The 16,395-nt window shown below is 42.7% G+C and overlaps 1 protein-coding gene across 1 annotated transcript in view; it reads right to left on the minus strand.

The window, feature by feature from the left end:
- Positions 1-16,395, minus strand: part of LOC139384882 (immunoglobulin superfamily DCC subclass member 3-like) — a 121,814-nt gene that overhangs the window by 37,905 nt on the left and 67,514 nt on the right. Inside the window, exons 3-6 of the mRNA XM_071129781.1 lie at positions 11,966-12,110; positions 11,426-11,556; positions 9,741-9,878; positions 1-54 (exon numbers count right to left, since the gene is read on the minus strand). The exon at positions 1-54 is cut by the window's left edge and continues 105 nt beyond it. Of these exons, the coding sequence (XP_070985882.1) occupies positions 1-54; positions 9,741-9,878; positions 11,426-11,556; positions 11,966-12,110 (468 nt within the window). The remainder of the gene's footprint in view (positions 55-9,740; positions 9,879-11,425; positions 11,557-11,965; positions 12,111-16,395) is intronic.

The raw sequence follows: 16,395 nt of genomic DNA on the forward strand, positions 1-16,395 counted from the left end.
TCAGGTTCCCTGTACCCAGCACCTGGATGCCCTCCACACCTATCGGACGGCCATCTGAGGAGAGAGGAGAGGAGGAGAAAAGAGAAGAGGAGGAAGGGAAGGGAGGGGAGGAGAGTAGGGAATAGGACAGGAGATGAAATTAGGGAAGGGATAGAGATTCAGAGAAAGAGAGAGAAGAGGAGGAAAGGAGTGAGATAGCAAATTAGCTGAATTAGCTTAGAATAAAAAATAAAAAACACTTTAAAAAAGGCTATAAAAATACCAAAGGTGATAAATGATTGATTAAACATACTATAATGTACACAAAATATTCAACGCTGGAGAAGAGGAGACGCTAGAGGTGACTGTATAGTTCCCTTAAGGAAAAGCACATTTAGTAAATCTGTTTTCTCTGTGAGAGCTTCCCATGTCTGGAATACACTGCCATCAGACACTGTTACGGATACAAGTATCCTGTGTGTGTATCCTGTGTGTGTTTCTTTTCTCTCCGTCTCCCCTCACAGGTGAAAATCATCACTCCCCAATCAGTCAACAATCCAATCAACAATCAGAAGACACACCTCCTCCTGTTTCCTACCCTATCACAGTTCCTTCCCCATGGTTTAAAAACCCCATCATTTGTTTGCTCTGGAGCTCAATCTCTTTGTAAATGCCATGTTTGTAGATCTCTGTTCTTCGTAGATTTCAGTAGCTCAATCTCTTTGTAAATGCCATGTTGGTAGATCTCTGTTCTTCATAGATTTCAGTAGCTCAATCTCTTTGTAAATGCCATGTTTGTAGATCTCTGTTTTTTGACTCTCTCTCTTTGTGTCTTAAACCTCTCCTTTTGTTGGAGCACCTCCAAATCACTTTGTCATCTCCTGTGAGTATTGTTTTGGTTATGGTGTTTGTTGCTGGTGGGAAAAGGGGGAAAACAAGACAAGTCGCCCATGGGCATACACTACCCGTAGGTAAACTTTGTTAAACACACTAGTTAGAACTGGGCGGACCACCCACTGTATTTTTGGTTAGCTAGCTGTTGTTAAATAAGGCTAGTCTAGCTTAGGGGTGTTTTGAATACTTATTGTTTCTTTCCTTGGGTCCAGCTCAGCCCCTTTTCCTGCTCCCCCCATTACCGTGTGTTTATCAAATAAACCTTGAGTTTGACGGTAGATTTCAGTTGTCGTGGTTATTACGTTCACACTTTTACTTTGTCACAATTATAATTTGCATGAGTTATGTTACGCGTCTCATTACCATTCCCCCTAGACTGTCGGGCCAAAAGGGATTCGTAACAGACACACAACTGCACCACCTATCACACTTTCACAAAAAACATGAAGACATGGCTAAAGGTCAATCAGATTTGTGAACATGGTCCCTAGCTTTGTGTTGCCGCTTTCCATGTCTGTTGTCTGTAGCTTGTGAGGTGTGGAAACACTTTGTTGCTTTTATGGATTTTGTTTTGTTGCTCTGCATGCTATGTCTTGCTTGTCCTATGTTGCTCTGTCTGTATGCTACGTCTTGCTTGTCCTATGTTGCTCTGTCTGTATGCTACGTCTTGCTTGTCCTGTTGCTCTGTGTGTGCTCACTGCTCAATGATTGTCTATATTGTAGTTGTTTTTAATATCCTGCCCAGGGACTGAGGTTGAAAATTAGCCGGCTGGCTAAAACCGGCAGTTTTACTGAAACGTTGATTAATGTGCACTGTCCCTGTAAAAATAAAATGAAGTCAATAAAATTGCCCCATACCGCTGCAAAACACATTCCACAGTAAATATCAGAGCAGTTCTCACAAGTGTGACAGAGCACGTCTTGTGAGAATCACCATATTTATTCAGTAGAAAGGTGGCAAACGAGGCGCGTGTCTTGGGTGAGGGCCAAGGCCACGCCGACACAGTCAGTGACGCAGAAGAACTATGTTGCCACGACTCCATTATGTGTGAGGGTCTGTTTTACATCCCCAGTCCCGTCCTCCCCACCCCGCTCTGACAGGCTAGTGACACACGCGCACACACACCAGTTTGATCTCACGGTTTGACAAAGCCCTCTACTGCCTTAGGCACACCATGCTTTAAACTGTGGAAATGCCCTCTGAGCAGGCAGAGCTACATGGATAAGCTAGACTGCCACTCCCCTCTGTCCCTCCATCAAATACCCTGTCCTGCTCTCTGGCTCTTCCTATTTCAATGGCCTTATAATGGGGGTAGGACCAACAAAGACATGGCACAGCCGAAGATATTTCAGTCCCTCTCTCTTTGTAACATCTGCGTCTTGTGTGTCCCGGCTTAGAGTGTTAAAGGGCTGTGCGGGGGACATGGCCGCTATGCTAAAAGCCTGCAGAGAAAACAGACTGGCCATCCTCCTCTCCTCACATCTTCAAACAGACAGCTAGCAGACAGCTAGCCAGCCAGCCAGAGACTGGGGCCATATGGCCTGGGCCAGGTATTTTATAGGAGGGCAACACACGTCTCCTCTGTGAGCACTGTGTGCATCTGAGCAGAGCCACCACAAGGAAAGGGAGGGGCATTTGGAAACACTCCACAAACCTGGACCTCGACAAGACAATGCACTGTGGGCTGAAGAGACACGAGAATGGAAAAAGGTGGACAGTGCATCCAGACAGAGTTCACGAGAATGCCTTCAAAATAGAATATACAAACCTCAGCCCTTTCTGAGTTCTTGTAGCTGCAGCGAACAGCACCAACAGTGGGCTGTAGGCTACAGGATTTAGAACTTAGGAACCTATTATTCATACGTATTTACAATCCAATTGAAACAGCCTGGTCAGCTATGTCAGCAAGTGGAGTTTCTTATCGACTGTAGTAGAAGCTATGGCTAGAACAGTATAACTTAAACATGCTCCATGGTACTATTAAGTGCAAGCCTCAGGCTCTCAGCCTGACCCTCCGACTCCCAGCCCCAGTCCAGTGTCACAACTAAAGGGACTCAGCTAGGAGTGGCTAAACAACTGTGAACCATATAATGGGCGTTACTACCCCTCTACAATAAGCCTGACTCAAGTCAGGCTAGCTGCTGAGTGAACTGTAAAATCAACAGAGTTGGACACAGTTTACAGTTCCTCCATGTCTACCTCTTATCTCTCCAGACACACTCTCTCTCACAGAAACTTGATCTCTCTCTTGCTCTCTGTGTGTGTGCATGTGTGCGTGTGTGTGTGTGTGCATGTGTGCGTGTGTGTGTGTGTGTGTGTGTGTGTGTGCTGTCTGAATGGATGCCGCTATCTCTATGTCAGTCTGTAATGTAGTTAGTGTCAAAGCAGGCAGAGAGCCAGCAAAAAGTAGCCCAGAGAGCACCAGTGCTGATGAATGAAAAGCTCCAAACAAACTCTGGCATTAAGGAATGACTGATGTGAATCTATTAAATTCATTATCCAGCTTATCCCCAGGCCGTCACTCCCTGTAATCTAATACACTCAAATCCAGAGGCGTCATGCCCACAAGGAGACGTGCCCCCTCAGATTTGTCCTGTTTTTACAGTTTTCAGATGTTAAATTAATAACTTTTTTTAAAGCCCCAGCTTCATCATCATTATTTATAAAAAAGATCTGTCAGCAGTATTTTGCAGAGGGGACATACTGACTATCACCCCCCATTCTTACCAGATGCACCACAGAGCAAAGATATGCTACGTCAGCAGAGGAGAGAGAGTGTCGAGTGACACACACAGTGTATGATTTGATTTTAACTGCCGGTGATGGGCAGGACTCGCAGGAGGAATGTTTGTAAATGAATTTGATCAAGCTATGTGGCCTATTGATTCCTTTTTGATGAATAAATAAAACAAAAAATGTTGTTGTTTCTCTGGAATACTAGTCACCTAGCAATTTTATGAAGTTGGCTTTAGCTATTCCAGATAGGTTCCCAATCTCCCAACCTCATAATTAGCTACCGAGCCATTTCAGGCTATAACTCAAGATAGAGTAGCTTGTATAACTATCTCTGCTGGCTTGCCTACAGGCAAGGTTGCTAGACTTTAGAAAATACTAAAATAGCTTTAATTATTGGGTTATTGTACTATATACCGGTGTGGCAGTTCGAGTAAACATCTAAGGCATAAAAGTTCTTAACTTCTTCGATATAGGGGGCGCTCTTTTAATTTTTGGATGAAAAACGCTCCCGTTTTAAACAAGATATTTTGTCACGAAAAGATGCTCGACTATGCATATAATTGACAGCTTTGGAAAGAAAACACTGATGTTTCCAAACCTGCAAAGATATTGTCTGTGAGTGCCACAGAACTGATGTTACAGGCGAAACCCAGATAAAAAATCTATCAGGAAGTGCCGCATTTTTTGAAACCGCCTCATTTCAATGACTCCTTATATGGCTGTGGAGGAGCTAGGAGTCAGCTTACATTTTCCACGTTTTCCCCAAAGTGTCTGCAGCATTCAGTATATTCAGGGTATTTGTAAGCATATCATTGGAAGATTGACCATAAGAGACTACATCTACCAGGTGGTCGCTTGGTGTCCTCCGTCGCAATTATTGCGTAATCTCCAGCTGCAGTATTTTTCCGTTTGCCTTTGATGAGAAACCGACTGCCAGGAATGATTTTTCATCTAATAGAATTGTGAAAAACACAATTGATGATTGATTCTAAACAACGTTTGCCATGTTTCTGTCGATATTATGGAGCTAATTTGGAAAAAAGTTTGGCGTTGTGTTGACTGCATTTTCGTTTTTTTTTCTTAGCCAAACATGATGAACAAAACGGAGCTATTTCTCTTACACAAATAATATTTTTGGAAAAAATCTCGTCATTGAAAACATCCGAAGTTCTTCAAAGGTAAATTATTTTATTTTAATGCTTTTCTTGTTTTTGTGAAAATGTTGCCTGCTGAATGCTAGGCTTAATGCTATGCTAGGCTATCAATACTCTTACACAAATGCTTGTGTAGCTTTGGTTAAAGCATATTTTGGGGGTAGGACCAACAAAGACATGGCACAGCCGAAGATATTTCAGTCCCTCTCTATCTTTGTAACATCTGCGTCTTGTGTGTCCCGGCTTAGAGTGTTAAAGGGCTGTGCGGGGGACTCAGCTAGGAGTGGCTAAACAACTGTGAACCATATAATGGGCGTTATTACCCCTCTACAATAAGCCTGACTCAAGTCGGGCTAGCTGCTGAGTGAACTGTAAAATCAACAGAGTTGGACACAGTTTACAGTTCCTCCATGTCTACCTCTTATCTCTCCAGACACACTCTCTCTCACAGAAACTTGATCTCTCTCTTGCTCTCTATCTGTGTGTGTGTGTGTGTGTGTGTGTGCGTGTGTGTGTGTGTGTGTGTGTGTGTGTGTATGTGTGTGTGTGTGTGTGTGTGTGTGTGTGTGTGCTGTCTGAATGGATGCCGCTATCTCTATGTCAGTCTGTAATGTAGTTAGTGTCAAAGCAGGCAGAGAGCCAGCAAAAAGTAGCCCAGAGAGCACCAGTGCTGATGAATGGAAAGCTCCAAACAAACTCTGGCATTAAGGAATGACTGATGTGAATCTATTAAATTCATTATCCAGCTTATCCCCAGGCCATTACTCCCTGTAATCTAATACACTCAAATCCAGAGGCGTCATGCCCACAAGGAGACGTGCCCCCTCAGATTTGTCCTGTTTTTACAGTTTTCAGATGTTAAATTAATAACTTTTTTTAAAGCCCCAGCTTCATCATCATTATTTATAAAAAAGATCTGTCAGCAGTATTTTGCAGAGGGGACATACTGACTATCACCCCCCATTCTTACCAGATGCACCACAGAGCAAAGATATGCTACGTCAGCGGAGGAGAGAGAGTGTCGAGTGACACACACAGTGTATGATTTGATTTTAACTGCCGGTGATGGGCAGGACTCGCAGGAGGAATGTTTGTAAATGAATTTGATCAAGCTATGTGGCCTATTGATTCCTTTTTGATGAATAAATAAAACAAAAAATGTTGTTGTTTCTCTGGAATACTAGTCACCTAGCAATTTTATGAAGTTGGCTTTAGCTATTCCAGATAGGTTCCCAATCTCCCAACCTCATAATTAGCTACCGAGCCATTTCAGGCTATAACTCAAGATAGAGTAGCTTGTATCTCTGCTGGCTTGCCTACAGGCAAGGTTGCTAGACTTTAGAAAATACTAAAATAGCTTTAATTATTGAGTTATTGTACTATATACCGGTGTGGCAGTTCGAGTAAACATCTAAGGCATAAAAGTTCTTAACTTCTTCGATATAGGGGGCGCTCTTTTAATTTTTGGATGAAAAACGCTCCCGTTTTAAACAAGATATTTTGTCACGAAAAGATGCTCGACTATGCATATAATTGACAGCTTTGGAAAGAAAACACTCTGATGTTTCCAAACCTGCAAAGATATTGTCTGTGAGTGCCACAGAACTGATGTTACAGGCGAAACCCAGATAAAAAATCTATCAGGAAGTGCCGCATTTTTTGAAACCGCCTCATTTCAATGACTCCTTATATGGCTGTGGAGGAGCTAGGAGTCAGCTTACATTTTCCACGTTTTCCCCAAAGTGTCTGCAGCATTGTGACGTATTTGTAAGCATATCATTGGAAGATTGACCATAAGAGACTACATCTACCAGGTGGTCGCTTGGTGTCCTCCGTCGCAATTATTGAGTAATCTCCAGCTGCAGTATTTTTCCGTTTGCCTTTGATGAGAAACCGACTGCCAGGAATGATTTTTCATCTAATAGAATTGTGAAAAACACAATTGATGATTGATTCTAAACAACGTTTGCCATGTTTCTGTCAATATTATGGAGCTAATTTGGAAAAAAGTTTGGCGTTGTGTTGACTGCATTTTCGTTTTTTTTTCTTAGCCAAACATGATGAACAAAACGGAGCTATTTCTCTTACACAAATAATATTTTTGGAAAAAATCTCGTCATTGAAAACATCCGAAGTTCTTCAAAGGTGAATTATTTTATTTGAATGCTTTTCTTGTTTTTGTGAAAATGTTGCCTGCTGAATGCTAGGCTTAATGCTATGCTAGGCTATCAATACTCTTACACAAATGCTTGTGTAGCTTTGGTTAAAGCATATTTTGAAAATCTGAGATGACAGTGTTGTTAACAAAAGGCTAAGCTTGTGTTTCAATATATTTATTTCATTTCATTTGCGATTTTCATAAGAAGGAAACGTTGCGTTATGGTAATGAGCTTGAGGCTATGATTACGCTCCCGGATACGGAATTGCTCGACGCTAGAGGTTAAAGCTGCAATATGTAACTTTTAGATAGAAATGTGAGTAATAGATCTGTCATTTTCATTGAAAGCAAGTCTAAGAAGCGGTTGATCTGTTCTATGTGTGTTATTTCTATGCTTCCCGTTCTTAACCTCTTATGGATCCCTTCACGTGCCAATCCCTTTAGCGGGATCAATTTGACAACATCCAGTGAAATGGCAACGCGCCAAATTCAAACTACAGGAATATCAATATTCAACATTCACAAACATATATATGTTATACATCAAAATAAAGCTTAACTTCTTGTTAATCCAGCAGCTGTGTCAGATTTCAAAAAGGCTTTACGGCGAAAGCAGACCATGCGATTATCTGAGGACAGCACCCCGCATACAAACACATGAAAATCCTATTTCAATCAGACAGGTGCGCCACAAAAGTCAGAAATAGCTATATAATTAATGCCTTACCTTTGAAGATCTTCTTCTGTTGGCACTCCAAAATGTTCCAGAAACATCACAAATGGTCCTTTTGTTCGATAATGTCCTTCTTTATGTCCCAAAAATGTCAATTTATTTGGCGCGTTTGATTCAGAAATACACCGGTTTCAACTCGCCCAACATTCCTACAAAGTATCTAATAGATTACCTGTAAACTTGGTTTCAAATGTTTTCAAAACTAATCCAACCTCAGGTACCCTAAAACGTAAACAATCGATCAAATTTAAGTTTCTAATACCGGATAAAAGCATTCACGCGCACCAACACAGTAGAGTCCACCTGTAGTGACACTTACAATGAATAGCACTAACTCTTCATTTCTCAAAAGAAAAACAGAGAGAGTTTGCTGCACTGAAAGTAAAGGGGCTGAATAATTTTGCACGCCCAATTTTTCAGTTTTTGATTTGTTAAAAAAGTTTGAAATATCCAATAAATGTCGTTCCACTTCATGATTGTGTCCCACTTGTTGTTGATTCTTCACAAAAAAATACAGTTTTATATCTTTATGTTTGAAGCCTGAAATGTGGCAAAAGGTCGCAAAGTTCAAGGGGGCCGAATACTTTCGCAAGGCACTGTATATACTGGATTCTACTGCATTTTAATCAATGCCACTCCGACATTGCTCATCCTAATATTTATATAATTCTTAATTCAATTCATTAATTTTAGATTTGTGTGTATTATTGTGAATTGCTAGATATTACTGCCCTGTTGGAGCTAGGAACACAAGCATTTCGCTACACCCACAATAACATCTGCTAAATATGTGTATTTGACCAATACAATTTGATTTGATATATTTTTTTTACATAAAATTAGGCAATAATTATTATGGGTCTAGATTGCAGGAAAAAGCTGTTTCAGGTGTTTGAAAAATGCAAAATTCTCAAACTATACCACCCCCTCCATCTTCACATACTTTGTGTCCCCCTCTAAAATAATGGCTGCATGACGCCCCTGTTGAAATCCCATCCTGTCAGCATTTAATTACAGCAACATCGTGCAAGGCAATATCCACAATCTGATTATGGCTCCTCTCTGGTTGGGGAGGGGCTGCAATTTACATTTTGAACAGCAAATCAGATTGGATAATAGCTTTGAAAAACAAATATCAGATTGCAAAATTGGTAGCAGCAGAGTTTGAGTGATAGCCAAGAGGAACGTTTGAAGTGTGGGGGGCTGAATCCTGCCTGGGCTCAACACCTCTAAGCAATTACGGTGGATCTCCCACCGTGTGTCACTTACTCACTTTATAGAGGTTCATCTCGACCAGGAGAGTAAAGAATACATTCATCAAAAAATAAGATTGTGTTTAGCCCCGCAAAGACTCATATAGGCTGCAATCCCTTGCTTCATGTGTACAGAAGATGAATGTTCTATTAGACATTACATAAAGGAACATACTACACGTATGTACACAATTCAGAGATGAGCTAACCCAGACACACATACATACATGCACACACACATCCACACAACTGTACGTGCGTACAAAAACACACACAAATACACACTGGACAGCAGTAGCCTACTTAATCACTGTGCTGTACCACATTAGAAGCAGTCACTGAACACAGCTTTTTTTCTCCATTCATTTATATCAAGGTCAGCAAGATAATGTCTGGTAAATAGGCTTTCAACATTCCAAATCCTTTGGATCCATCTGGGAAACAATGGGCTCCGTGTATGCAGTGAAGGCAGCATACCATGACCAATTTCACACACAAAGCTGCTGTATCTTAATGTATCAAAATATCCCGTTTAACAGAATGTCCTCTTCAATCTCTGTATTTTGTCTGTGTGCTTTATGTAAATGTTTATATAATTCAGCTATACTACTATGGTGACATGGTTTTATGTCAGCTGCAGTAGTGATGTACTTCAAGTCGGGTTTCGGATGATTGCAAACTAGACAAGCAATCTAGCATGGAACCTTGTGGAAGATAGAAGGGTTCTATAGCCCTTAAGGCCTGAGAGGCAGGGGGGTTTAACCCCTGTTCAGCACCCTGAAGGCTGAAGCTTTGATTTGATGTAAAAGAGAAAGCGGGGTTTTGGTCTTACCAAGCCTGCTCCATGACACGATGGGGCGGGGATATCCTGTGGCAACACATTCCAAGATGGCCGTCTGGTGAACGGTGAGAGTGAGGTTTTCAGGACCCACGAGGATCATGGGCTCTTTGTAAACAGAAGACTGGGATACTGGGGGAGAAGAGAGTGATGCAAGCGTGAGCGTGCAAGAGCTTTATGGATTGCAACATTTAATTGGATTTCACTGTTCTGCATCATCTTGGCGATGACGCTGTGTGAGATGATGCATAGCCACATATTTGTGTGTTGGGTGGGTATCCAGGGAAGGTGTGTATGTGTGTGTGTATGTATGTATGTATGTATGTATGTATGTATGTATGTATGTATGTATGTATGCATGTATTAGAGGTCGACTGATTAATCGGAATGGCCGATTAATTAGGGCCGATTTCAAGTTTTCATTACAATCGGAAATCGGTATTTTTGGGCGCCGATTTGCCGTTTTTTTTTTCACCTTTATTGAATCTTTATTTAACTAGGCAAGTCAGTATTATTCTTATTTTCAATGACGGCCTAGGAACGGTGGGTTAACTGCCTCGTTCAGGGGCAGAAAGACAGATTTTCACCTTGTCAGCTTGGGGATCCAATCTTGCAACCTTACAGTTAACTAGTCCAACGCAATAACGACCTGCCTCTCTCTCGTAACAGGAGACTGACTGCCTGTTACGCAAATGCAGTAAGTCAAGGTAAGTTGCTAGCTAGCATTAAACTTAGCTACACATGGTTGATGATATTACTAGATATTATCTAGCGTGTCCTGCATTGCATATAATCTGACTGAGCATACAAGCATACAAGTATCTAAGTATCTGACTGAGCGGTGGTAGGCAGAAGCAGGCGGGTAAACATCATTCAAACAGCACTTTCGTGCGCTTTGCCAGCAGCTCTTCATTGTGCGTCAAGCATTGCGCTGTTTATGACTTTAAACCTATCAACTCCCGAGATGAGGCTGGTGTGACCGAAGTGAAATGGCTGTCTAGTTAGCGCGTGCTAATAGCGTTTTAAACTTCACTTGCTCTGAGCCTTGGGGTGGTTGTTTCCCTTGCTCTGCATGGGTAACGCTGCTTCGATGTGGTGGCTGTTGTCGTTGTGTTGCTGGTTCAAGCCCAGGGAGGAGCGAGGAGAGGGACGGAGGCTATACTGTTACACTGGCAATACTAAAGTGCCTATAAGAACATTCAATACTCAAAGGTTAATGAAATACAAATGGTATAGAGGGAAATAGTCCTATAATAACTACAACCTAAAACTTCTTACCTGGGAATATTGAAGACTCATGTTAAAAGGAACCACCAGCTTTCATATGTTCTCATGTTCTGAGCAAGGAACTGAAACGTTAGCTTTCTTACATGGCACATATTGCACTTTTACTTTCTTCTCCAACACTTTGATTTTGCATTATTTAAACCAAATTTAACATGTTTCATTATCTACTTGAGGCTAAATTGATTTTATTGATGTATTATATTAAGATAAAATAAGTGTTAATTCAGTATTGTTGTAATTATTATTACAAATATTTTTTTTTAAATAAATAAATAATATATAATATATATATATATATTTTTTTAATCGGCCGATTAATCGGTATCAGCTTTTTTGGTCCTCCAATAATCGGTATCGGCGTTGAAAAATCATGTATGTATGAGTATTGAGACCTGAGACGGTGAGGCGAGCCCCGGCACTGTGCTTTACTCCTGCACTGTTGTGGGCCACACAGCAGAACACACCACTATCCTCCTGACGCAGACCTGTGATCTGCAGAACACCAGTGGGGAGCAGGGTATACCTGCCAGAGAGAAGGAATGGGAGGAGGGTGGGAGAGAGAGAGGGTGGGGGAGGGGGGAGGGCAGAGGGAGAAAGTGAAAGAGAGAGAGGGAGGGGGGAGAAGAGAGAGAGAGGGAGAGAAAAAGAAAGAGAATCAAGGGAGTAGATCATTGTTTGCTTGATTAAGTGTGTTTACACATGCAACGTAAACTCAATTTCAAACAGCTAGACAGACACAAGGGACACTGGATTCCAGGTGGTGTTGATCTGAGCTGAGTGAGGTTTGGCTGGGTAACAGGTAAGTGAAGGTTGTGAAGCTTCTACAGTGAATGTGTTAACAGCCAGAGTTCGGTGTGCAGGTACAGTAGACCTACAGTAGTTGGTAGGCACAGCCGAAGTGATTAACACAGAGGAACCCTACTTTACTGTACCTCTCATCCTTAGTGTCCACAGAGCGGCCATCTTTCTCCCAGCTGATGGCAGGCTCAGGCAGGCCGTGAATCTGGCACTGGAACCGCCCCATGCCCGCCTCCTCCGCACGCACTGACCGCGGCTGGACATGGAACTCCGCCATCGCTGGAGAGAAAGGGGAGATGCAGCGGTCAATTCAATGTTTGAAAACCTACACAATGTTTTTTTTTTTCAGAGCGTCTTTCGTATAGGCCTACAGTAAATACTACTGCCATGTACAGTACCAGCGTACTAATGTCCTAAACTCAGTGGCACACCAGCCCAGTTAATCAACCAATTACCAGGGAGGTATTACCTACAGTTCTTTTTATACCCTTTCCCGCACTCGAAGGCAATTAACTTGTTGGCAAAAAAAAAATGATTAAAAAAAGTAAATAATGTCTCCATCTTTCAGTGGAATGAGTCATAATCCAGTGGCTTTATCTAAAGCAACACTGGGCGGCTCTTAACCTTGAGCAGACACATTGCGATAAAATGAACCAAATGAGCAGCCGAGACTGCAGTCTGACCAGGGCAGGGAGCTGCCATGTGGTTAGGTAATTACCTGTGTTCTGCTGTCAGCAACCACTGTGCAGGGAACTCTAGTGATCATTACCTCTAGTTCTAGGGGGAAAGCCTGTGCTTGGATAATCTGGCACCCATCAGTGACAATGAGTAAATGAAAGGTTCCTAGTTAGCCGTGACACTGAGTAAATGAGAGGCTCCTAGATAGCTTCGGCTCATATGCTATGCTATGCTAACAAACACAGCTGGGCTCAGAGACAGAGACCTCTGACAACAGCTCCATGGATAAAGAGTAAACACTGAACCACTGTAGTGAGTGCTCCATCAGGTGGGGAGGGACATTTATATACATACAATAGGGTTCTGGGGGAGAGTAATGACAGTGTGAGTGGCCAGGCCAGGGCTGCAGATGTACTGTAGTGCTGTGGCCAAACGACGGACAGTCAGCCAGGTCACTTCCTAAACTAGATAAATTAAGTCCAATTAGCACCCTTTTACTGTGCCCAGTGATTAAACAGTATGGTCAAATAGAGGAAGGGGGCAGGTGGGAGAGGACAATGATGTAGGGAAGGAAGGGGGCAGGTGGGAGAGGACAGGGATGTAGGGAAGGAAGGCGGCAGGTGGGAGAGGACAGTGATGTAGGGAAGGAAGGGGGCAGGTGGGAGAGGACAGTGATGTAGGGAAGGAAGGGGGCAGGTGGGAGAGGACAAGGATGTAGGGGAGGAAGGGGCCAGGTGGGAGAGGACAGTGATGTAGGGGAGGAAGGGGGCAGGTGGGAGAGGACAGTGATGTAGGGGAGGAAGGGGCATTTGAAATAATTATATAATTTCACAAAATGTAGCCTAGGCTAACAGCAGCCTAAGCTAACAGTAGCCTAGGCTAACAGCAGCCTAAGCTAACAGTAGCCTAGGCTAACAGCAGACTAGAATAACAGCAGCCTAGGCTAACAGCAGACTAGAATAACAGTAGCCTAGGCTAACAGCAGACTAGAATAACAGTAGCCTAGGCTAACAGCAGACTAGAATAACAGTAGCCAAGGCTAACAGCAGACTAGAATAACAGTAGCCTAGGCTAACAGCAGACTAGAATAACAGTAGCCTAGGCTAACAGCAGACTAGAATAACAGTAGCCTAGGCTAACAGCAGACTAGAATAACAGTAGCCTAGGCTAACAGCAGACTAGAATAACAGTAGCCTAGGCTAACAGCAGACTAGAATAACAGCAGCCTAGGCTAACAGCAGACTAGAATAACAGCAGCCTAGGCTAACAGCAGACTAGAATAACAGTAGCCTAGGCTAACAGCAGACTAGAATAACAGTAGCCTAGGCTAACAGCAGACTAGAATAACAGCAGCCTAGGCTAACAGCAGACTAGAATAACAGCAGCCTAGGCTAACAGCAGACTAGAATAACAGCAGCCTAGGCTAACAGCAGACTAGAATAACAGTAGCCTAGGCTAACAGCAGACTAGAATAACAGTAGCTTAGGCTAACAGCAGACTAGAATAACAGTAGCCTAGGCTAACAGCAGACTAGAATAAGAGCAGCCTAGGCTAACAGCAGACTAGAATAACAGCAGCCTAGGCTAACAGCAGACTAGAATAACAGTAGCCTAGGCTAACAGCAGACTAGAATAACAGCAGCCTAGGCTAACAGCAGACTAGAATAACAGTAGCCTAGGCTAACAGCAGACTAGAATAACAGCAGCCTAGGCTAACAGCAGACTAGAATAACAGCAGCCTAGGCTAACAGCAGACTAGAATAACAGTAGCCTAGGCTAACAGCAGACTAGAATAACAGTAGCCTAGGCTAACAGCAGACTAGAATAACAGCAGCCTAGGCTAACAGCAGACTAGAATAACAGTAGCCTAGGCTAACAGCAGACTAGAATAACAGTAGCCTAGGCTAACAGCAGACTAGAATAACAGCAGCCTAGGCTAACAGCAGACTAGAATAACAGTAGCCTAGGCTAACAGCAGACTAGAATAACAGTAGCCTAGGCTAACAGCAGACTAGAATAACAGCAGCCTAGGCTAACAGCAGACTAGAATAACAGTAGCCTAGGCTAACAGCAGACTAGAATAACAGTAGCCTAGGCTAACAGCAGACTAGAATAACAGCAGCCTAGGCTAACAGCAGACTAGAATAACAGCAGCCTAGGCTAACAGCAGACTAGAATAACAGCAGCCTAGGCTAACAGCAGACTAGAATAACAGCAGCCTAGGCTAACAGCAGACTAGAATAACAGCAGCCTAGGCTAACAGCAGACTAGAATAACAGCAGCCTAGGCTAACAGCAGACTAGAATAACAGCAGCCTAGGCTAACAGCAGACTAGAATAACAGTAGCCTAGGCTAACAGCAGACTAGAATAACAGTAGCCTAGGCTAACAGCAGACTAGAATAACAGCAGCCTAGGCTAACAGCAGACTAGGCTAACAGCAGACTAGGCTAACAGCAGACTAGAATAACAGTAGCCTAGGCTAACAGCAGACTAGAATAACAGTAGCCTAGGCTAACAGCAGACTAGAATAACAGTAGCCTAGGCTAACAGCAGACTAGAATAACAGCAGCCTAGGCTAACAGCAGACTAGGCTAACAGCAGCCTAGGCTAACAGCAGACTAGAATAACAGTAGCCTAGGCTAACAGCAGACTAGAATAACAGTAGCCTAGGCTAACAGCAGACTAGAATAACAGCAGCCTAGGCTAACAGCAGACTAGGCTAACAGCAGACTAGGCTAACAGCAGACTAGAATAACAGTAGCCTAGGCTAACAGCAGACTAGAATAACAGTAGCCTAGGCTAACAGCAGACTAGAATAACAGTAGCCTAGGCTAACAGCAGACTAGAATAACAGCAGCCTAGGCTAACAGCAGACTAGGCTAACAGCAGCCTAGGCTAACAGCAGACTAGAATAACAGTAGCCTAGGCTAACAGCAGACTAGAATAACAGTAGCCTAGGCTAACAGCAGACTAGAATAACAGTAGCCTAGGCTAACAGCAGACTAGAATAACAGTAGCCTATGCTAACAGCAGACTAGAATAACAGCAGCCTAGGCTAACAGCAGCCTAGAATAACAGCAGCCTAGGCTAACAGCAGACTAGAATAACAGTAGCCTAGGCTAACAGCAGACTAGAATAACAGCAGCCTAGGCTAACAGCAGCCTAGGCTAACAGCAGACTAGAATAACAGCAGCCTAGGCTAACAGCAGACTAGAATAACAGTAGCCTAGGCTAACAGCAGCCTAGGCTAACAGCAGACTAGAATAACAGCAGCCTAGGCTAACAGCAGACTAGAATAACAGCAGCAGTGAAAGAGAAGTATGTTAACAAAAAAGTTTTCTGATGAGTGTTTTGCATTGATCTGTGTCAGTGTTGTGGACCGCCTGTAGGTTAATCGCTATTTGAATGGGGGAAAATAGCATTCCGTTGTCAGGGCTAAATGCGCTATGATAGTAAAATGCCTTTTCATGTAAAACGCAACCCATAACCCATTGCCCATGAGAGAGACAATTAGGTTAAAAATAAAACAATCACTTGTGCGTCCTCAGAACTGTAGACTACATTTACAGTGTGCAACTGTAAACAATGTACTGTTAAAGCCACATGAGGTCTGAAACAGCAGTAGCTAAATTCTAAAGTTTGTTGTTTTATTCAATTAAGCATTTCAAACGCCATGGTATATCCTTGTGTGACAACGTAACATGGACAATTACATTTCATTTAGACAAATCTTTTTAATTGTCAAAAAATCTCAATTTTTTTTTGAAAACTTAACTCCATTCAGATATCCAGATATTCGATTAACCATGCTCATTCATCCATAATGTAGGGTAGACGCTACTCACATGGATATAGGAGAATAGTATGGGAAGTGACGCATATAATG

The sequence above is a fragment of the Oncorhynchus clarkii genome, chromosome 26 (assembly GCF_045791955.1).
Source record: "Oncorhynchus clarkii lewisi isolate Uvic-CL-2024 chromosome 26, UVic_Ocla_1.0, whole genome shotgun sequence".
Taxonomy (NCBI): Eukaryota; Metazoa; Chordata; class Actinopteri; order Salmoniformes; family Salmonidae; genus Oncorhynchus; species Oncorhynchus clarkii.